Source organism: Castor canadensis, chromosome 4 (genome assembly GCF_047511655.1).
Source record: "Castor canadensis chromosome 4, mCasCan1.hap1v2, whole genome shotgun sequence".
NCBI classification, from domain to species: domain Eukaryota; kingdom Metazoa; phylum Chordata; class Mammalia; order Rodentia; family Castoridae; genus Castor; species Castor canadensis.
This window is the reverse complement of record NC_133389.1, coordinates 178,502,582-178,525,270: the sequence shown is the minus strand read 5'-3', so window position 1 is coordinate 178,525,270 and position 22,689 is coordinate 178,502,582. Positions and strand designations below refer to the sequence as shown.

The 22,689-nt window shown below is 37.6% G+C and overlaps 1 protein-coding gene across 6 annotated transcripts in view; it reads right to left on the bottom strand.

The window, feature by feature from the left end:
* Gigyf2 (GRB10 interacting GYF protein 2) overlaps positions 1-22,689 on the bottom strand; it is a 128,499-nt gene that overhangs the window by 10,901 nt on the left and 94,909 nt on the right. For all 6 annotated transcript variants that reach the window (XM_074072008.1, XM_074072010.1, XM_074072011.1 and 3 more), the window contains 8 exons: positions 22,307-22,414; positions 21,289-21,389; positions 19,274-19,374; positions 18,320-18,481; positions 14,654-14,812; positions 7,389-7,625; positions 3,098-3,220; positions 113-334 (listed from right to left, as the gene is read on the bottom strand). In XM_074072008.1, the coding sequence (XP_073928109.1) occupies positions 113-334; positions 3,098-3,220; positions 7,389-7,625; positions 14,654-14,812; positions 18,320-18,481; positions 19,274-19,374; positions 21,289-21,389; positions 22,307-22,414 (1,213 nt within the window). The remainder of the gene's footprint in view (positions 1-112; positions 335-3,097; positions 3,221-7,388; positions 7,626-14,653; positions 14,813-18,319; positions 18,482-19,273; positions 19,375-21,288; positions 21,390-22,306; positions 22,415-22,689) is intronic.

The following is a 22,689-nucleotide window of genomic DNA, read 5'->3' as shown; positions in this document are numbered from 1 at the left end:
AAGACAAAAATAATCATGGTTATGAATATTACGAAGATAAAAACGATAGTCCACAATAAAAAAGATAATGTGACAGCAGTCCATATAAAGACAACATAGGAAATGAACCCACCGTGTTATTCCGGGCTCTGTTTGGTTGCTGGTGCTGCTGTTGCTGCTGCTGCTGCTGTTGCTGCTGCTTCTGCATCTGCCTGGCCTCTTCCTGCTGGATTTCCAGAAGAGACTTTGTGGTACCTGCAGGTTTGCTGACATTCCCCCAACCTGAGAGTTTCTGTTGCTGCTGCTGTTGCTGCTGCTGGAGAGCTTTCATCAATTCTCTCTGTTGGCGCCTTTGCTGTTGAATAAAAACAGAAGCTGGCTCAGGACTCCTATATACTAAATGGAATGTTAATACACAGTAGCTAAAGAAAATCAACTTGAGGCTGAGAACAGTGGCCTGTGCCTGTCATCCCAGCCAGGAGAGGTGTAAATAAGAGGGTCCAGGCAGAAATGTGGGACTCTTATTTAACTAAAAAGAAAAAAGGACTGGGAGCATGGTTCAAATGGTGGAGCATGCCTAGCAATTTTGGAAGCCCTGAGTTCAAAACCCTACGAAATTGCCAAAAAAAAAGAAAGAAAGAAAAATCAATGACAGGGTTAATTCTTTTGCTGAAAATAAAGATATAAATTTTCTAGTGATACTGAAAGGAAAACAAAAAGATCAAACGTACAATTATTTCTTACAAATTAAGTAGGTCTTTTGGTTAAAAATAAAAATGAAATACATGTTTACTTCCCACATTCTCATCAAAATGATAGCAAATCTATACTTTGTAAAAATCGTAAGCCAGTAAGGACAAAGAGAACAAAATAGATTTTTAATGCTGTAAAGCAAGTAGTTAATGACAGTGCTTGGCATCGCAGAGGAGACTGCAAACCAAAGCAGTAAGACCCCAGCCTGCTTCCTTCACCCTATGCAGCTGAGCAGCTATTTTGCCCTTAACCAAAAACAAAGTTTTCTGTTTGGAAAGGCCAAACCAGATTGGCAGATTATTCTGTGGATAAACTGACCAGTACAAGTGAATATACCACAAGTACCAATAGGTACTCCCCCAACAGAACAGCTCAGAGAGAAACCACTGCAGGAAGTACACCAAGATGGCACACATACCAGAACCTCCAATCAGCTTTTTAGTGCCTAATTTGTAAATCTAAACAAATAACTCAGGATAATCAAACATTAAACGTGTTTCTAAGACAAAAGACAAACACCAAAATAAACAAATACACAGAACTCAGTGGAAACGAACCAGAGAAGGGAAAACAGGAGCTGGCTTTTTAAAAAGCTATCAGCCAGTACTATCCTGTAGACACTTAAGATGGTACATTCAATAAAGCAAGAATAAAAAGGTATAAAAATACTTAACAAAATAAGGACTAGGCCAATTTAAAATAAGATAGTATACATTAAAAACTAAACAGAAGAACTGAAATATAAAGTTAAGGAAATGCCCCCATCAAGAAAGATATGTAAACGAAAAATAGGAGAAAATCAAAATCAGCTTGGGATAATCATACAATTGACAGGAATTCTAGAAAAAAAGAACACAGCACCAAGTGTGCCCAGACTGGAATAAGTCAGAAGGTCTCAGAAAATGAAAGGCAGGGGAAAATGAAGTATTATCTTTGGTTTCTCCATAAGTATGTACCGAGTGGTATTTTTTTTGCCTTTTGCAGGATTAGGAAGAATTAAAGGTTCAAAGAAAATTAATCAAATGAAAATACAGATGAAGTAATTATTAACTTCTGGGAGGCAAAAAAAGATGAATAGCCTGTGTCTGGGATGGAACTCGGTGGTAGAATGCCTGCTTAGCCATGGAAGGACCCTTGTAGGCAGGGAGGGAGACCTATGATTCCTAGTCACCTATTACCACTGCAATTTATTTTCCATCCAACAGAGACCAAAATTATTATTACACTTTCTAGCTTTAAAGAGAGATACTCTGCTCTGCATCCATTTTAGAGAAAGATGATTCCAAGGTAAAGTTCAATCCCCACTCCCCTTTCTTTCTTTTAAATCAAAGTGGGGAAAAAAGGCAATTTTCAAGGTGAAGAAACATTTTAACCTACTGTATGACATCAAGCACACTACATAGTAAGTACATAAGACAACTCCACTTCTTTTGGTATATCCATGGCTTCTTAGTTCACACACACCCCAGATACAAAAATGACAAATTGCATTCTCCAACAAACTGATTAGCCTCTAATCATATCCACATAAAGTATGTTCTTCAAGATTTGGCTATACACTGTGTCATCTTCCAGAGGTCTTCCCAAAGTCAAGAGGGGGCAAGCCATCATGCCACCCCCAACACCACTCATAACTCCCATGCTCCCCCTTTCCTTCAGTATTCTTCTTTGTGGCACCCCCTAACATGCCATATGTTTTATTTAACTTCTATTGTCTATCTCTCCTCAACTAGAGGGCAGGCTCATGACAGCAGAGAATTTCATCTGTTTTATGTTCTGCTACATCCCTAGACTACAAATGAATAGGTATTTGGTAAACATGTGTTGAATGAATCAATGAATGAGGCACCTTATTGGCAGGCCTTGTGAATCATTTCCTCCTCTCTGTCACTGTGTTCTACCCACCCGTCCCCCTTTTCCAACCTTTGGTATCCTTCCTCTCATATGATAAACTTCAAGTTATAGAACTAAAAGCACAGATACTTTGCTTTTGTCATATTATAAGTTTTTCTAAGGCTAGTTAGTTTGACACCCTTTAGACATTCTAAATATCAAATTTATAAAAGGACTATCTCCCACTCACAACTGTGAACAAGGCATGTACTTTTATTTATGAGTTATTCTCAAGAGCTACAGCAAAATGTTCAAGGAAACTGAACATCTATGTTACCCAATCTCATGTTACTCTTCTTAAATTCTTATTTGCCAAGGTGACCAAATTATATGCTAAAGAGTTTAAAAAGAGTGCATCCAATTCAGACACACAGCAATTCTGACAGTCACTATCACCTTCAGAAAACAGTAACTTATAATGCACACTAGATGTTCTAGAACACTGGTTAGCCAAACCACTCTTACAATTTACCTCTTCTCGAAGTTGCCGTTCTCGTTCTTCTTCCAGTTTTTGGATTTCAGCCAATGACAGTGTGGCCTGGGACTGACATGCTGTTGTATTAGACTGTTGGCCCCACGTTGAAGAAGAGGGAAGCTAATAAAAAATGAGAAGGCAGGAGAATTGTTGAGAAAATGTGAAGAGAAAACAAAGAAGCAATTATGCAATGAAAACATCTATTTTTTCCCCTCAACATTTACAATATTCGTTTCAAAACTTCTTGTTCATTTCTTTTCCATACTATTCTCTTAGTTGGTATTTTTCTTCTTTTGCTTAAATTTTTGTCAACTGCCCCAACCCTAAGTTTATTTAAAGATAAATGAAATACACATACATACATTTATAGTTGCTCTGCCATTTTGGGTGGCAAATTTGTTACATCTGACCCTTACATATGTAGCAATATACAGTCATAAAGGGAAAGGAGTAACACAATACGAACTAAATTGGCTTGAGGATTTTTAGCATGTCATGCATAGTTCTGTCTTTTATGAATGAAAGTCACTGTTAACCAGGCTATAGCTCTAGTTATGAAAATTAAGCTTTTTTCTTTGGTACTGGGGTTTGCACTTGCTAGGCCACACCTCTACCACTTGAGCCACACCTCCAGCCCCAATTAAACTGTTTTTAATCAACAACTCTATTTTTCCTATTCTTTAAAATTATTGACTAAAATAATATAAATATGTGGGTCTTGAAAACTTAAAATTTCAAAGTCTGGTAACAGAGACTTCTTTGCCCATCTTGGCCAGAAAATGATAGACTTTAATTTAGGGGCATCTTATGGCTCAAACAAATAAAAACAATGAAAATCAATTCTAACCAGACTTTTTAAATACGCTTAATAAAAACAATGTATGAGCACAGATCAAAACAAACAAAATGCCAAACTGTCCCAATAAAGAATGAACCAACAGCAGAAGTAGTTAAGGGTGCAACTGAGAGGGTGTTTAAATGTTGTCAATATTGCCAAACAGCAAATGGATGTTCTCAACACTGCTCAACATAATCAACCCTTAACATTTTTTGCCCAATATGCCATTTTTCTTAAATACAGCATTTTTCTTAAAATGCCCCTGCAATGGGGTAAGGGAGAGGCCCAGACAGAGCCTAACAGAGCAAAGGAGGGTGGGGATTATGTAGATGAAATTGAGCAAAACCAAACTCTTCATAGGAAATGACACATTTGGAATGCACTGTAAGATAAAGTCAGGCAGCAGATCTCAAACCTGGTAGCATTTCCCAAAGGCAGTTATAAAGATATAGATGCCCTGATTCTACCACACTGAATCACACAGAAGATCCAAAGGTGAGGCCAGAGAATCTGCATGATCTTTGCAAGTCTGATATAGCCTAGCTGCCAGTAGTCACAGATGTTGGCTGAGATCCCAGTGGATGCATCATTCCATTACAATCAGAAACAATCCCCAGACCTCTTCAGCAAGAGGTCAAAAAGCAAGGTACTGTCTCCAGAAATGGCCAAGTTCCCCCTGGGACATCTCTGAGATTCTTCTCATTGTTGCAACAAAATGTGTTTATTCTCTCTCCCCCTCACATACAAACACACACACAATGTATACACGCACAAAATATATACTCTATTTTGTGGGCCTTCTCTCTGGGGTAATGCAGACTAAAAACCTCACACACTGCCAGCAGGAATGTAGGATGGTGCAGCGACTCTGGAAAACAGCCTGGGAGTTTCCTCAAAATGTTCAAAACAGTTACCACGTGACTCAAAAATTCCATTTCTAGGTTTATACCTAAGAAAAATGAAATGAAAACATACCCACACAAAGGCGCATATATATATATATATATATATATATTTATATTTACATTTACAACAGCATTAAGCATGAAAACCAAAGGCGGAAACAGCTCAAATGTCCAAATTGCTGAATGTATGCACATCCATACAATGGAGTATTTATCAGTGATAAAATGGAATGAAGCACTAACACAGGTTACAGCATGGGTAAACCTTGAAAACATTCGCCACATGAAAGAAATCACAAAAGAACAAACAGTGCATGATTCCACTTGTATGGAGTATCCAGGAACGGCCACTCTACACAGGTAGAGGAGAGAGAGCAGAGTGTGGATGCCAAAAGATACAGGGTTTCTGTAAGGGGAAGAGGAATGATGAAAATATTCTAAAAATCAAGTATACTGATGGCTGTACATACCTGTGAGTACACTAAAACCCAATGAATCATATACACTATAACTTGAATTATATAATACATGAACTATCTCAGTATAGCTGTTTTAAAAAACTGATTTTCCTCATTTGGCAATCCCTCATAACCATCTTGATCTCTTTATCTTCACTCAAAATGTTTATCTATAAAATACCTCTAGTCTTTACTGGAGGATAAGGAGCAAAAACCAGACACGTCAGATCTAGAAAGTACTAATGTCTTTGTTTTCTCTCTCAGTCCATATTTTGATCAGTCACTACATCCAGTGATATGGCCTCTTAAAAAGGTCTTTTTCATGGCTGTGGAGTCAAATACATCTACTCCCAACTCTTAGCTCAGAACCAAGGACTCAGCATTATTCTCAGTGCTGACCCTTTTTGGTAAAATATAGGCATCAATATCTATGCTTTGTAAGAAGGTATTGTAAAGACTAAGCAATGTAACTTATGGAAAGCTATTGTATAAGACTGTATTGTGAAGACTAAACAATTTAACTTATGGAAAGCTGCTGGTATGGTGCCTGACATAAAACACTCACTCAGTAATTAGTGGTATCTCCCTGCTCCCCCTCTCCCCCACTAGGCTTAGGCTTTGGTTAAGCCTTCTCTGTATGACTACTGGTCTGCTAATCTTCAGTTTTATTTCCTTTAAGTCCATCTTCCATTTGGCTCTCCTACAAATTGCTAGTGTTACTGCCTGTGTTGTGCATATTTTTAAGTTCTAATTCTTTAACAGGGTTTAGATAACCCTGCCTGTACTTATCTCATACCTCACACTCTGGCAACAGGAACCTGCTTTTTAAATCTTCCCAAATGTTCCACAGTGTTTCTAAACTTCATACCTTTGCTCACTCCATGATGCCTCTTTCATAACTTCTTAACCACCAAACTGCCAATTCAACTTAAATGTCCCTGATAGACACTTAAGTCTCAGATTTTAACCAGCATCAGAATCCTTTGGAGAGTCTGTCCAAACACAGTTTACTGGGTTCTACTCATACAGGTTTGAACTCTGTAGGTATGGAGACTTTGTATGTTTCATGACTTCCCAGGTCACTTGACTCTGAGAACTACTTCCTAATGTCACCTCAACCTCTATACTCACCACACTGTATTCTCAATTCATCTTCACAGATCTTTTTTTTTATAATTATTACTCATTTATTCACATGTGCATACATTGTTTGGGTCATTTCTCCCTCCTGCCCCCTGCTCCCATCTTCACAGTTCTTTATCCTGTGAGTTCCTTGAAGACTGGGGAGACTAAGCCTCATCACTAACTGCAAAGCTTGCATGGAGTTATACGGAACCTGCCAAAAACTAATCTTCCTTTCCCAACCACTGGGTTTCATAAGCAATCCTGTTATGTTTCCATTCAACAAAGGCTTGGTGTGGCACACCAGCTTCTCCCTTTGTCCCTCAGGTCTAGGAAGTCAGCAAATTCAGGCTTGCTAACTAACTACACCAGGCCAGTTCTCTCCCTTTGGCCCTCCCTACTTGTCCTTACTACCACCATCACCGTTTACTGGGTTCCTATTCTTCACTTTTTCCTTCACTCAAACAATGTTCTGAATCCTCTTAAAACAACACTTTGTATATTATCACCTCTTAATCCAACTTCCAATAAGCCACCATCTCCAACTGTATTTCAAGCCCTATCTTCTGGTTCCCTTTTACACATCCAGATGCTGATATGTCTATCTACTGCTCTTGCAAGTCTGTGAGCTCTCAGAGAGCAACAGGCTTTTTCTTTTGTTTTAGCAGTGCTAACTGGTACAGAAAAGGTGCTCTAACAATCATGGAGCCCCATTAAATGTATGAACTGAACAGACCGTCGTCTTGTTTAAGCCTGCATCACTGCTCACGTCTCATCCTATTCTGTGTATGCCTCTCTTACTTAAATGCCTAACAGAAAGCACATACATCATGTTCTATTTTGTTGATGATTCACATATCGTTGTATTTAATGATAAGCAGTTTTTCTGCTACCAACACTGCCAGCCATCTGCCTCACTAAAACATGTCAGTGAGTGGCTCCTATGGTTGTGTCTAGTGCTATACCTTCATCTGTGCCAGCTGCTGCTGCTGCTGCTGCTGCTGCAGCCTCCGGAGGGCCTCTTGCTGCTGCTGCCTCTGGCGCATCACCTCCTTCTGCCGCTGTAACTCCAGCTCTTTCCTCTTCCGCTCCTCCTCCTCGTGCCGGAGTCTGGCTGCTTCCTCTTCCATTCGCAGCCGGTTCTCTTCTAATCGACGTTGGGCTTCTTCTTCTTCCCGGGCCCATTTGGCAGCCTCCTCTTCCTTTCCAGAAGAAAAAATTAAAGAGAAAAAGATTTTATTAATTGTAGGGAAAAAGTCTGAATCACTTATGAAGGCTTCTATCAAATGCCAAATAGAAATGATAGAGAGGCCAGGCACCAGTGACTCACACCTGTACTCCTATCTATTTGGGAGGCTAAAATCTGGAGGATTGAGGATTGAGGCCAGCCCAAACAAACAGTTCATAAGACCTCATTTCCAAAATAACCAGAGAAAAATGGGCTGGACGCATGGCTCAAGCAGTAGAGCACCTGCTTTACGAGTGTGAAGCCTTGAACTCAAACCTCAGTCCCACCAAAAAAGAAATGACAGAGAAAGTGGATATATAACACGTAACAGAAGTGACTTTTCTTTTAAAACATATTTATAGTGGTTATGTATAAATATGATGTACTCCAGGGTACAACTCTAATGGATTACAGAACTGTCACTTTTAAGTTCTGTGGTAAAAACGCTGATCTAAAAAACTGACCCCCACCAGCTGCAAGAAAGTCTCCTAACATGCTACTTTAACATTGCAGACTAAGCAAGCTTTTCTGGGTGCTATGCGATGAGCAACCAACACTCGGCAACGACACTGATTACCATGAAAGCCTGAGTCAGGTCTAGAACCAAAGCAACTATTCAAGACCACTGATTCCAACCAGAACTCATTTTGCTATTCGAAATCTTCTCACTTCTGTAAGTATTTTCACTGTGTCTGCAATTTTCTGTCTCACCCAGATGACATGCTCTTCCCTGTGAGTCCCCTAAGAGGACTCTCAGGTCTTGGGAAAGCAGATTTCCTCTTTGCCTTTGACAATGCCCAAACACCCCTTGTTCATTTCCCCTATGGTGCCAGGGGGACCTGCTCCCAGGCTTCCTGAAGTAGTTTCTATTTCTACCTAGCAAACAGCTCCTTTAAGCCTTCTTTCTTGCAGAAAAAGTTTTCCTGCCACATTAGAGATTTAAAAATACCAGATTTTGCTTTAAAGCTCCCAATGTGACTAAGAACAGCCATGGAATCTTATCTAGGCCATAGTGACATTTGCTAGCAAACTTCTGAAAGAGACATTCTTTCCAGACAAAAGGAGTAAAAGATTAGTGAACAAACACTCCTTTTTTTTTGGACAGAGGTTGTATAAAGGTGTGATATCTGAAATTTTCTTAATCATGAAATAAATTCAAACCTCAACACACAAAGAAATGGTACAGCAGAAGTATGCAAAGGATCTGAATCCAATGGTATCACTAAATCTCTGAGAGTATAAAAGATTACAGACAGAGCTCCTTGGTAAGTGAGGCAACAATCTCATCTACTGTCTGAGCCACCTTCAGGTTTGTTTTGCAACTGAATGTATCCAAATTCTAGCAATCACTTCTTGCATATTCATCACCCACATAAGTAAGTGAGTTTCTTTTCTGTTGTTGTTGATTTTTTTCTTCTTTTTTTTACTCTTTTTATGTGAGTTTCTTAAAGACAGAAACAATTTCGTAAAAAGACATACTCTCTGGGCATGGTGATACACATCTGTAATTCCAGTACTGAGGAGGCTAAGGCAACAGGATCATGAGTTTGAGGCCAGCGAAGTGAGTTCCAGACCAGTCTGGGCTACCTAGCAAGACCATCAAAGTCCAAAAGAAAAAAAGAAAAAACAAAGAAAACCAGTCTTATACTCCACCAGAAAACAAGCAAAATAACTGGCATAGAGTACACAGACTAAATTAGTTAATAGGTAAAATGAGTCAATACACACACTAACTGAAAAGCTATTCACTAACAGAATTTTGGTTTATGAAAGAGTTTTAATTTAGAACCTGGGTAAAAGCAAGTCACCAAGAAACAAAACGTGTCAACCAAGAAACAAAAAAAATTCATATCCTTAAGTAAGGACTATACATAATGACTTCCAAAGAATCATTTCTAAGGAGAAACTTAAGAGTAGAAAAACCTAACAAACACTGTCTTGGCCAAGTGATCAAAGTTTACATTAACAGTTCTAAATCACATTGATAATATATACCCTTGATATGTGATGAAAATACCACTTTGCCTCTATTGTCTTCCTCCTAAATGCCTACAACCCAGTCTATTTATGAGAAAAACTTCAGACAAATTCAATAGAGAGAAACCCTATAAGATACTGACCAGTATTCCTTAAAATTATCAAAGTCATCAAAAACAAAGAAAGGGGCTATGGAGTGTGGCTACTCAGGGTAAATCACACACACAAATTTAGAATAACAAGGCCTAGATTCAATTTCCAACACATTAAAAAAAGTTTTTTCTGGTTTGTTTTTTTTTTTTTAAGTCTGAGAAGCTGTCACACTAAGAAGGGTCCCAGGAGACATGAGAGTTCACTGTACTAAAATCCTGGAAAAGATGTTAGAGAAAAATCTTAGAAAGTCTGAATAAACAATGGACTTTAGTTAATAATAATTAACTGATTTCCTTGTAACGAATGAACCATACTAATGTAAGATATTAAAAACAAGGGAAACTATATGCAAGGGGCATGTAGGAGCTCTCTATATTATTTTCCCAAATTAGCTGAAAATCTGAAACTGTTCTAAAAATAAAGTTTACCAATCAAAAAAAAAAACAGATCTACCCATGTTCTTAAACTTTAGACTAAAATGTTGGCTTCCTTTAATGGCAGAGTATGACAATTGGACCAACTGTCTCACATGTGATATAAAAGCTTAACAAAATTTTAAATAAAAAAACAAATTTAAAAACTCTGGAATACCAGAAAGAAACAAGAGTCTATCTTTAAAAAAAAAACAAAATGTGGCTAGGAGTGGTGGTACACGCCTGTAATTCCAAGAGTCTAGGGGCTGGGCGGGAGGATCCAGTGTTTGAGAACTGCTTGAGCTACATAGTAAGTTTGAGGCCAGCCCGAGCTACCCCAGTGAGATCCTGTCTCGAAGACCAAATGAAAGCTAGGAGTGTAGCTCAGTGATAGAGCACTTGTCTGGCATATATGAGGTACTGGGTTAAATCCCTAGTACCACAAAATAAATGAACAAATAACTAAATGTAATGTTTGTAACCACTGCACTCCTCAATTCACAAAGGGCTTTATTAGCTAGCTTGAGATGGCAAAGACCAAAGTACTGGAATAGAAGAGTAGCCATAAATGTAGAAAGAATGGAGTCACACAAGAGATGACCCTCACCCCCAAACCTGAACAGACTTTAAGTTGAAGACTACAACTAAAGATAAGAGCATTTCATGACATTAAAAGTGGACATGGTGGCACACACCCATAATCCTACCACTTGGGAGGCTAAGGCAGGAGGATCTTAAATAGGCAGCCTGGGCTACCATAGATCCTGTCTCAAAACAACCAAAAACCAAATATATACATAAAACAGTAAAAGGTTCATCAAGGAGACAGAAGAGTAATAGATGCAACTAATAACCGACCTTACAAAGACATGAGAGCTAATACTAGCAAAACTAATGGACACATAAAACACAATCTGAGATCTTAACATCCCTCTCTTGGCACTAATAAAAACAAGTAAAAACAATAGAATATTAAATATTTGAATGCTATCAATCATCTTGACCTCTTATTCACAGAACACCACACTGAACAACTGAGGAATAAGCATTCTATATAAATGCACATGGAATGTTCACCAAGATACACCATATGTTAAATCAAAAAAATGAGTCAATAAACTTAAAACTTGATCTTATAGACTGTATGTTCCTGAAGACAATACAGTTAAGTTAGAAATAAATACAAATAAGATTACCAAGAAAGGCTCCTAAATACTTGGAAATTAAGTAACTACATACTTGAAAATTAAGTAACTATTTTATATAATAACCCACAGGTCAAAGCAGAAATCACAAGAAAAATCAGAAAATATTTTAAATTCTAATGAAAATAATTGTGAGATGTAGCTAAACCAGTGCTTAGAGGGAAATTGTTCCTTTACATGATTTATAAGAAAAAAAGTTTAAAATTATCTAAATTTCTATGTTAAGATGAGCAAATTAAACTGAAAGTCAGTAGATAAAGTAACAGTGCCTACAGGAGAAAATCATCAAACCCAAAAGTTGGTTCTTTCAAAACACTGATAGAACTTGATAAATTGGCAAGACTGATTAAAAAAAAGAAAACTCCACAAACCAATATAAGGAATCAAAGGACCACTGCTGTATAGATTATACAAATATAAATAGAAAAGGATTACCAATGAATACTGAACTTGGCAACTATGCCAGAAAGCAAAAGTTATAAATATTAATGACACAAGATGGGTGCTATTGGCTCACACCTGTAATCCTAGCTACTCAGGAGGCAGAGATCAGGAGGATCAAGGTTCAGTATAGGCCCTGAGTTCAAGGCACAGTACCAAAAAAAAAGCCACTCTACAAAGAAAATTCTAGGATCAGATGGTTTCAATGGTGAACCCTATCAAATAAAGAACTAATGCCAATCTTACTGAAACATTTTTCATAAAATAGTGGAAGAAAGTATCATTTTCTAGTTTCTCTAAATAGCACAAGCCTAACACCAAAATATGACACACACAAAATTACAGAGCAATATTTCTCATGAACAAAGATGCAAATATCCTAAATATAGTAACAAATTAGGCAAACATATTAATTAGGGTGTAATCCAGGAACACAAAGTTGGTTTAACATTAAAAACTCAGTCAGTATAACAGAATATGAACAGAATAAATGAGAAAACTAAACTGTCATCAATAAAAGCAAATAAAGCATTTAAAAAGTTTAATATCCATGAAAATTTTTCAACAAACTATGGGAACCTACAACATTTGGGATGTGTGTAGTGGGGTGTTACTGGGGACTCAACCCAGGGCCTTGGGCCTTAAGTGCATGTTCTACCACTAGGCAACAATGCTTGTATGATCCTCCCCCATCCCCCAACCCCCTGGCCGCAAAACTTACAATATATTTAATGTTGAAACACTGAACATTTTCTTCCTAAAATTAGGAACAAGGCTATTCATTGTCTATTTTAACAATTATCCAAGACTGGAAAAAAAGAAATAAAATTATTCATATTAAATCAAAGAGAAAATTGTTTACATAGTAAATTCTAAGGCATCAACTAAAATGGTATCTGAAATAGTATTAGAAGTAATAAGTTTTTATACGGTCTGAAGACACAAGACCAATATATGGAAAACAAGTGCTTTTGTTTTTTTTTGTCTTTTTTGGTGCTGGGATCGAACCCAGGGCCTCACGCATGCTAGGCAAGCGCTGTATCACCGAGCTACATCCCAGCCCTACAAGTGCATTTTTTAATAGCAGCAACAAACAAGTGGAAAACAATCCCCCCCAATCCCCACCCCATAACTGGGGATTAACTCAGGGCCTCATGCTTGTGAGGTAAATGGCTATAAACCCAGTCCAGAAAAGTTTTTAAAATTCCAGTAACAGCAGCATAAAAAATGAAATGCTCAATAAATTTAACAAAAGATGTGCATGACCTCTATAATGCAAACAGAATGTTATGGAGAAAAATTAAGGAGAACATGGATATAACCATGGTCACTGATTATAAGAATCAATATACATCTAAAGCAATCCTAATCACAATAGGCTCTTATTTCTACAAAAATTAAGAAGATGAATTTAAATTTTAATGAAAAGGCAAAAGCCCTAAGATAGTCAAGCAGTCTTTGATAAAAGAACAAAGTGGGAAGATGCTGGATGACTTTTAAGACTTGCAATAAAGCTACAGTAAGTTAGTGCATTACTTGTTGAAAGACAAGCTGATCAATGGAACAGAAGAGTCTAGGAGAAGAACTGTATTTAGGATTGTGACAAAAGCATCAAAGATTTTTCAATGGCAAAAACAGAGACTCTACAAAAACTGGTTCTGAACCAACCTGTTCCTCACACCAAACACAACCAAGAAACCCAAAACTACCAATTCAAATTTACTGCTTTATGCTATCAAAAAAAAAAAATACAGGTCATAATTTAGTGGTCCTTCAGGAAAGCCAAGATTTTTATGGAAAGTAAACAAAACAAAAAGAAAATTAAAAAAACTGCACTAGCTCCGTGATAAAACATGTGCCTAGCACGTTCAAGACCCTGGTCAATCCCCAGCACCACAAAAAAGATTTCATGAAAATTAAGTCTCTTCTTAACAAAAGATGCCACTAAGAAAACAGACAAGTCATAGCTTGAAGGAAAGTACATGCAAAAGATGTATTTAACAAATAATATGTATTCAGAATATAAAGATTCTACTAAAAGAGTTAAAGTATACAATTCTATTTATTAAAAAGAAGATATGCTGGACATTGGCAACATTAAAAACTTAAGTGTAAAGCATGCCACTAAGAAAGCATGAGAATAGAAAACCCAGAAATAAATCATGCATTTATAGTCAACTCATTTTTAGTAAAGATGTCAAGAATACACAAGTGGGAAAAGGACAGTCTCTTCAATAAATGGTACTAGGAAAACTGGGTATTCATATGCACAAGAATGAAATCAGACCTTCCTCTCAAACACTGTACACAAAAATCATTAAATTACTGAAGCCGAGAATTTGATGCACACTATTTTGTTAATTTTGTGCAAGTCTGAAAGTTACTAAAAAATCTATACCTTTTATATTTTTCACTGTATAGCTGAGCAACATCAAGGAATGACAAGAACCAGTTAGCTTTTTTTTTTTTTTGGTAATTTTCAGCAAACCTGAAAAAGTTTCAGAAAGGCTGTATGAATATCCTAATTACTATTTTTCCTAGCTTCAAAGGAATAATTATGAGTATCTGATCTGGCAGCCGGTGGCTCACGCCTGTAATCCTAGCTACTGAGGAGGCAGAGATCAGGAGGATTGCGGTTCGAAGCCAGCTTGGGCAAATAGTTCCCAAGACCCTATCTTGAAAATACTCATCACAAAAAAGGGCTGGTGGAGTGACTCAAGGATAGCTCAAGGTATAGGCCCTGAGTTCAAATCCCAGTACTGCAAAAAAAAAAAAAAAAAGAGGAAAAAAATAAAGAGTATGTGGCTGGCCACCTGCTTGCGTAATAATTCTTCCTGCTTCCGCCTTTCTTCCTCTTCTCTTCTTCTTTCCTCCAGTCTTCTAAGAGCTTCTTCTTGCTGCTGTCTTTCTTCCTCTTCTCGCTGTCTCCTTAATGCAAGTTCTTGCTCCCTCTGACGCCGAAGAGCCTCTTCCTGAAGGAAAAAAAAAAAAAAAATAGGGTGGGAGGAGGTACATGTGAAACTTTGGGTCTATCATAATTCTATATCATAATTTGAAGAGGAATAGCTTATGTGCTGCTAAGTCTCCATAAATATAAAACCAGGATTTAGAGTAAGAAGTATTTATGTGAGTTGGGGAGGTAGGAATATTAAGAGTAAAAAACAAACAAAAAAAGCTATATGGAGCTGACTGCTGGTGGCTCGCACATGCAATCCTATCTACTCAGAAGGCAGAGATCAGGAGGATCATGGTTCAAAGCCAGCCTGGAGCAAATAATTCACGAGCCCCTATCTCGAAAAACCCCTTCACAAAAAAGGGCTGGAGGAGTGGCTCAAGGTGCAGGCCCTGAGTTCAAGTCCCAGTACTGCAAAAAAAAAAAAAAAAAGCTATATGGGAGGCTAAGATCAGGGAAATGGAGTTCAGGGCCAGCCTGGCAAAAAGTTCACAAGACCCCAACAAAACAGAAAAGGCTGGGCATGGTGGCTCACACTGGTCATCCTACCTACAGTGGAAAGTGAATATAGAGGAAGATCATGGTCCAGGTTAGCCCGAGCATAAAGTAAGACCCTATCTCAAAAATAACTAAAACAAAAAGGACTTGGAGGCATGATTCAAGCAGCACAGTGCCTGCTTAGCAAGTGTAAAGCCCTGAGTACCCGAGTACCACCACCACCAAAAAATAATAATAATAATAAAAAGAAATTGAACAATTAATTATACTTAAAATATTAGTCTATCCTGGTTTTTATATCAGTAACATACATTACTGATTAACCCTAAGGAGAGTAATTAGAACTCAAGTTTTGGGGGGTTTCTCTACTGGTACCTTCAGTTCCTATTTTTTAGTCAACTAGAAACCTAAAGCATAAAGAGGTCAAATCAACATAGCGGCCAAAAATTCCTGGTGAGGTAAAAATAAGCTCTTCCAGTTAGAAGTGCTGAAAAAAAGCTGTGTGTCCCAGAACATGTTCTGAAGAACAAAGTTCCACCAATATTATTAAGTAGTACCCAGAAAAGGATTCTATTGTCAAAATCATTTAAGGAACACTGAGCACTACAGAATTAAATGGATTTCTTTATTGCAGTACTTCTTAGAGATCTTTTATACTGACACATAGTATAACGCTAAGAAATATAAGTAGTTCTAATCTAATCATGTTTTCTTCACAAAGCACCTCCTGGAACCAACAAGCAGGAAATAAGCAATGAAGGCTAGACTATGGGGACACTATAGCAGATTCTTTCAATTGGAATCTATAAACCCCCCCCCCAAAAAACGGGCCAAGCAAGTGAAAAGCTGCAAACAAGTTTCATATCCAATAATATGGAACTGACTATTAGAAATTTAGGGGATGAAATTTCACATAGTACATATGACGATATAGATTTGTAGATGTATATCTGACATGAAAAGATAATATGATTCATTAATGTCAAAAGCAGTACAATAGGTAAAAATGATACATCTCTTAAATAAGCACAAAGTTGGCCCTCTGACCTATCAGCTCAACCAACCATGGACTGTATTTGACAATCAAAAATCACACCTAAACTGGACATGTATGGACTCTCTTTTATGTCACTTTATTTCTAAGAAAAATACAGTAAAACTACATATGCACCATTTACATTGTATTAAGCATTATAACAAATATAGAGGTGATTTAAAGTATACAGGAAGATGTGAATAGGTAATATGCAAATACACCATTTTACATGAGAGATTTGAACATTTGCAATTTTGGTGTCTGTAAGGGTCCTAGAACCAATCCCCTGCAGAAACTGAGGGGTAGCTATATATAGTTGCCTTCCCATTTTGAAATACTAATCACTAACACAGTGAGTAGGAAAGGCTCATAAGGGAAAGAATAGAGGGCAGGGATCTTAGTCAAAGATAAATACATTTTTCAAAAGTGTATTTGAATAAACGAAGAATGTGAAAAGATGCTCAACATCACTAATCATTTGGGAAATATGAATCAAAACAATTAGATACCACACATACCCAGTAGGAAGACCATTGTCAAAAAAACAAAACACAACAACAAAAAAGTAACAAGTGTTGGCAAGGATATGGAGACACTGAAACTCCTGTGCACTGCTAGTAGAAATGGAAAATGGTGTAGTCGATTTAAAAACACCATGCAGTTCTTCAAAAACTTAACAACAAAATTCACATATAATCCCACTTCTGGATATATACCCAAAAGAGCTGAAAGCAATGGCTCAAACAGATATTTCTATAGTCATGTTTATAACAATATTATTCCCAATACCCAAAATGTAGATAGAAGTTATCCAAATGTCTACTGACAGATGAATGGAAAATCAAAAATGTGGTAGCTATATAATGGAATATTATTCTGCCTTAAACACAAAGGAAATTCTAAGACATGCTACAACATGGATAAGTGAAAAAAGCCAGCCACAAAAGGACAAATATTGTATGGTTTCACTTACATGAGATACCCAGAGTAGTCAAATTCATACAGACAAGAAAAAGTATGGTAGTTATCAGGGACTGAGAGAAGGGGAAAACGGATTCCGTGATGGAAGAAATTTCAGTTCAGGAAGGTGAAGTTGTTCTGCAAACGCACTGTGGTGAGGATTGCACAACAATGTGAACATATGTAATGTCACTTAAATGGTTAAGAGGGTTACTGAAGTTTTCCTTTTTCCAAAAAGTCTACATGGCTTTAAAAGCAAAGTAACATTTAATACTGTGCACCAACACTATGTCCTCATCTTTATTTTTTGGTGGTGCTAGGGTTTGAACTCAGAGCTTTTGTGCTTGCTAGGCAGGCACTGTACCATTTGAGCCACTCTGTCAGTCCTTTTCTGTTAGTTATTTTCGAGATAAGGTCTAAAAGAACTATTTGCCTGCGGCTGTCTTCAAACCACAATCCTCCTGATCTCTGCCTCCTGAGTAGATAGGATTACAGGCATGAGTCACCAGCGCACGGCAGAGCCTCGTGTTTTTAATATTAAGAGTAGACCTTCTTGAGAGCATGGGGTCTCACACCTCTAATTCCAGCTACTCAGGAGGTGTAGATGAGAAAATCACAGTTTATGAGGTCAGCCCAGGCAAAAAGCAAGAGACTGTATCTGAAAAGTAACTAAAGCAAAAGGGTTTGAGGCATGGCTCAAGTGGCAGAGTGCCTGCCTGACAAGCAGGAGGCCCTGAATTCAAGAACCCATTCTAGCCTCCAACCCTGAAAAAAAGATCGACTTTCTGAAATCTAACTGGTTTATAAAATGCAGGAAATCAATTCCAAGACTCACTTACTAAGACTGAAGAATACTCCTCCAGTGAGTGTTGGTGGAAAAAGAGATTCTTTTTGAAGGTAAGTGAGTCCTCTAAGGTTCTAATCCCAATCCTGCTATTACCTATTCCCTTGTTGACAACAGTATGGAAATAAGCAGGTCACGAAAGTCTTTGCCATGAACTGCTCCTATAGACGGAGTTCCCAGAGATATACCTGTTTCCTTCGGGCAAGCTCTTCTTCTTCCCGTCTTTTCCTCTCTTCCTCCTGCTGCCTCCGAAGAATTTCTTCCTGTTGTCTTCGGAGCTCTTCTTGCCTCTTTCGCTCCTCCTCTTCCCGTTTTGCCCTTATTTCTGCCTCCCTTCTCTCCTGCTCTAGCTGGGATTATACAAGAGTATTCTCAGAAACTTGAAAGCAAGCACCAGGGCATCCCTAAAGCATTGACCAATGTCATCAGAGAAGCTGGGAGGTACAAACCCTGTTCCAAGTTGTGTTGAAATCCTGTGTGAACTACAAGCTCTGACATGTCACAATAATCACTCTAAAGTTTTATACTCTTCTAAACTAAATGCATTTTCTTCTCACTCTTGTCACTCCATGCTACATTATATCCCATCTGATAGATGTGGGACAGAAAGTAGCCAAAATGAGAGTACATCAGAACTGTACAGGGGTGATATGTCTGGTGTTTTTTTTTTTCCTTTCAACTCAGCCTTACAAAAGATTATCTGACTGAAGATCTAACAGTGTGGTTATAAGGTTCTGACAGGTATGTAGTAAAGCTACTAGGAATTAACTTAGGAATTACTAGCCTCATTGCCACAGCTCTAGTTCAGGTCTTTGCAATTCTAATTAACAATGTACAGATATTTTCTCAGTCTTAGTATTTATAAGAAATGCTCATACCATGAATAGTGTAACTAAAATATACATATGTGCATGATCATTCATGTGTCAAGTAACAATCACTTGCTCATTAATTAATTTGAGGTTTTATGTGGGAGAAGATAGCACAATAAGGATATGATATGAATGTACCTATGCCAGCTAAATAGCAATAAGCTAAAAGGAAAAAGTATAACTAGCCAGAGAAAGAGACATGAGTACACAGAAACACTTATGTCCTGTAGCTACAAGTTGTGTACTGCCACGGAAGGAGGAGTTTCAGACCTTTGCAGCTTTGGCCTTCTCCAGCTGCTGAAGCTGTTCTAAGGCAGGGCCTGGTGTCGTGGTGTCCAGGGGAAGATCCCATACACTACCACCTTCCCAAACTGTAAACAAGGAAAAATGAGAGTGGTGAGAGATTACACAGATGGTCACGCACCCCTGAACATAATGAAAAAAGCTGATTCTCTGGGACCGAACAAGACCCATAATATGTATTTGCTTTGTTCAGTTTTGTTTTTGAGACAGGGTCTTGCTATGTATCCCAGACTGGCCTCACTTGATGTCTTCCTGCCTCAGTCTCCTGATGCTGAGGTAATAGGCATGTGTCACCATGCCTGGTTGTTTTGCTTTTAAGTGGACTGAACTGCTAGTGGGCTCTAGTTTCTACCAATAATCCTTCAATACATATGGAAGGAAAGGAATTATGAAGCATTTACCGGGAAACTGATTTCATCCATGCAAGACTTCGTAAAGGCATCTGTTGATGTGCATTTTTACAGATGAATAAACTAGTTTTAAAAGTCCCAAGGGCACATGTCAAGCATGTGACAATACCAGGAATTCAATTCCAGTGTATCAGACTCCAAAATCCATAAATTTCCAATAACAATACAGACTCTTGCTACACATCAACTACAGAAAAGTAGTTGGTCACACACGGGAAATATATTAAATGCCACTGAATTATTCACTTTAAAATGGTTACAACATAAAGTTATTCTTAGTAAAGAGAGAAAAGGGAGTATGTACACTATAGCTAGAGCTGGGGAGGTCTTTGGAAAGGCTAGTCAGGTCTCAAAAAAGATATTTGGTCTGGCTGACCTAAAAGGCAGCACAAGGCCAGACATGGAAATAAACAGATAAAAGCTCCTGAATTCATTTATCCATTGCCAGCAAGGTTTTTTGACACCACTATTTAGCATTCTCTATTTTCTATATGTCAATTATAATCTATTTCCGGACTATTAATATGGTCCGAATAAAATTAATGGGTTATTTAAAGGATCTTAACTGCATACAAACCTAAAGTCAGAAATTGTTTAATAAGGTACTTAGAGTTTCCAAAACAGTGGAGAATATTTTAACATTCTAACTATAAATAGGTACCAAGAAAAAAAATAATGTATACATAGCATGGGAAGTTTTTGAAGGAGGACACTCAGTCCTTCTACCATAATCTGCAGGGTCAATGTTAAGAGCACCATGGCTTGGTGGCTCAACAGCTCTAAGAAAACATCACCAACAGTTTTTACAGTTTCTGAGAATCTTCAACACCAACTATTATCTCTTATAAGGATCATTTTTCAAACTTTCCATCTCTGCAAGTATCAGACCTTAAGAAACAGAAGAGCTTGTGCCGCTAATTATCAAGATTTAAAACAACAAAACAAAACAAAAAAAACCAATCCCCAAACTATCTAATTTGATGCAAAAAGATCTGAGAATTGAAGGAGGGATTCACTTCAAAGCACACTTTTTTGTTCCCAAAATTCCTGAGCATCTGTTGTTAAAGTGCATATCAATGTTTAACTCAAAACAAAAGATTGCTATTCCTTATGTTTTTACTTAAGCTTCTTTTGTTCCTCCCTCACCACCTCCCCCAACACTGGCTGAAGAAACAAAAACAATCTTTTCCAGGGCTGAAGGTATTGTTCAGTGGTAGAGCACTTGACTAGCATGTGTAAGGCCCTGTGTTCAATGTCAGCACCAATTTAAAAAACAAAACAAAACAAGAACAAAAAAAAAAAAAACCTTTTCCACACTGTCAGAGCAGCATGCATAAAAAAAGAGAACCAAACCAAAAAAATTCAAGAAACATACACTAAACAATTTTTAACAAACAGGTAAGTGTGTTTTCAAGAATTTACATTCAATCCTTTCCTTAGCTCTATTAAAAATGGAACTTCTTATTGAAATTCAATACAAAAACGGATCCAAATCTCTGGCGCATTTAATAAAATTGCTACACTCTAAATCCATGGATGCATACTACGGGCAAATCTAAGTTTTTGTTTTACCTGTGGGCTGTGAAGCTGCTGGCTGAAGCTCCCAGATAGAGGCAGTATCTGGCACTGACACAGACCTAGTTACTGAGGGAATGATGTTCTGATCAGATATTCTGCAAAAGGGAAATAAAAAAATTAACGTGTTCTTGTCACTTGCAGAAATTAAATATAGAGGAATGTCTAGACTATTTGTAGATTTTCCAGGCTGTATGGCCAGAAAACTCTTTCATTATTTAAAATAAATCCTAACACTACCAAAGCAGTTAAGAGAGGAAAAGATGAGGCACAGTGAGATCCTTTATGGTATTAGCAAAAACTGATTTTTCTATTGCCATACCTGCTATCCTTAAAAACCCCAAATTATCTCAATGAAATCATGGAGGCAGCATGCTATAATGAGAAGCCGTAAGTTTTGCATTTTAGTTCTGTCTCTGGAGTTTTCCATGCATTAGGTTAGCAAGTCCTTTAGTCCCAGTTCGTGTATCTTCAAAATGAAGAGCCCACCACTACCTACTTGCCACACAGATGGGGTAAGGCTCAAATAGAAAATGTGAGTAACTCTGATTACATTGAACACTAGAGTTTTGAAAGCAGTAACTGACACATCTTCAGGAGCTAAAGCAAATATCCTGGATGATAATCTAAAAACGGCAGAAACTTAAGACCATCCCCATAACTGCATTTTCTGTAGACCTACCTTAATGATTGTTATTTGGTTATTATTCAAAACTGTATCCTCTATGAGTAAAAAAAAAGACCAAATAAATGCTTAACCCCAGCTAATTTTTTAAAATTAATATATATTTTATTATATTGTTCTTACACACAACATGCAGGTGTGTTATGTGTATGTATTCTGTTGCACATCATCACAAATATCCTCTTTTCTCGTCCTTGAACACACACGCACACGCGTGCGCACACACACAAGACACACATGCACACACACACGAGCACGCATGCACAGAACACACATGCACACACACACACGCACACACACAGGGTGGCACATAATAGAATGACCACTAACCTCATCTTCAGAGCCTGGAACTGCTGGAGAAGAAGAGCCAACTGTTGCTGCTGCTGGGATGACAAGGCTGCTTTCTGTTGTTGAGCCAAAACCTGTGCATATTGTTGTCTTCAAAAAGTTAAAAAAAAAAAAAAAAAAAAGTATAACCTATTTACTCCCATTTATTTCACTTGAGATACTGAAAGACAAAAAGTTCGGCTCATTACCTCCCCAAAACCATCATTAGAAATAGCAATCAAATACATTTTATAATTCTTTGTGATAATAATAGTCACATAGTTCACTCCAGAAAAAACTGACTTAACTGAAATGTATGTTTCTGGGTGAAAAAGGACACACAATGCACATAGAACACACACATATATGAACACATGTCACAATGT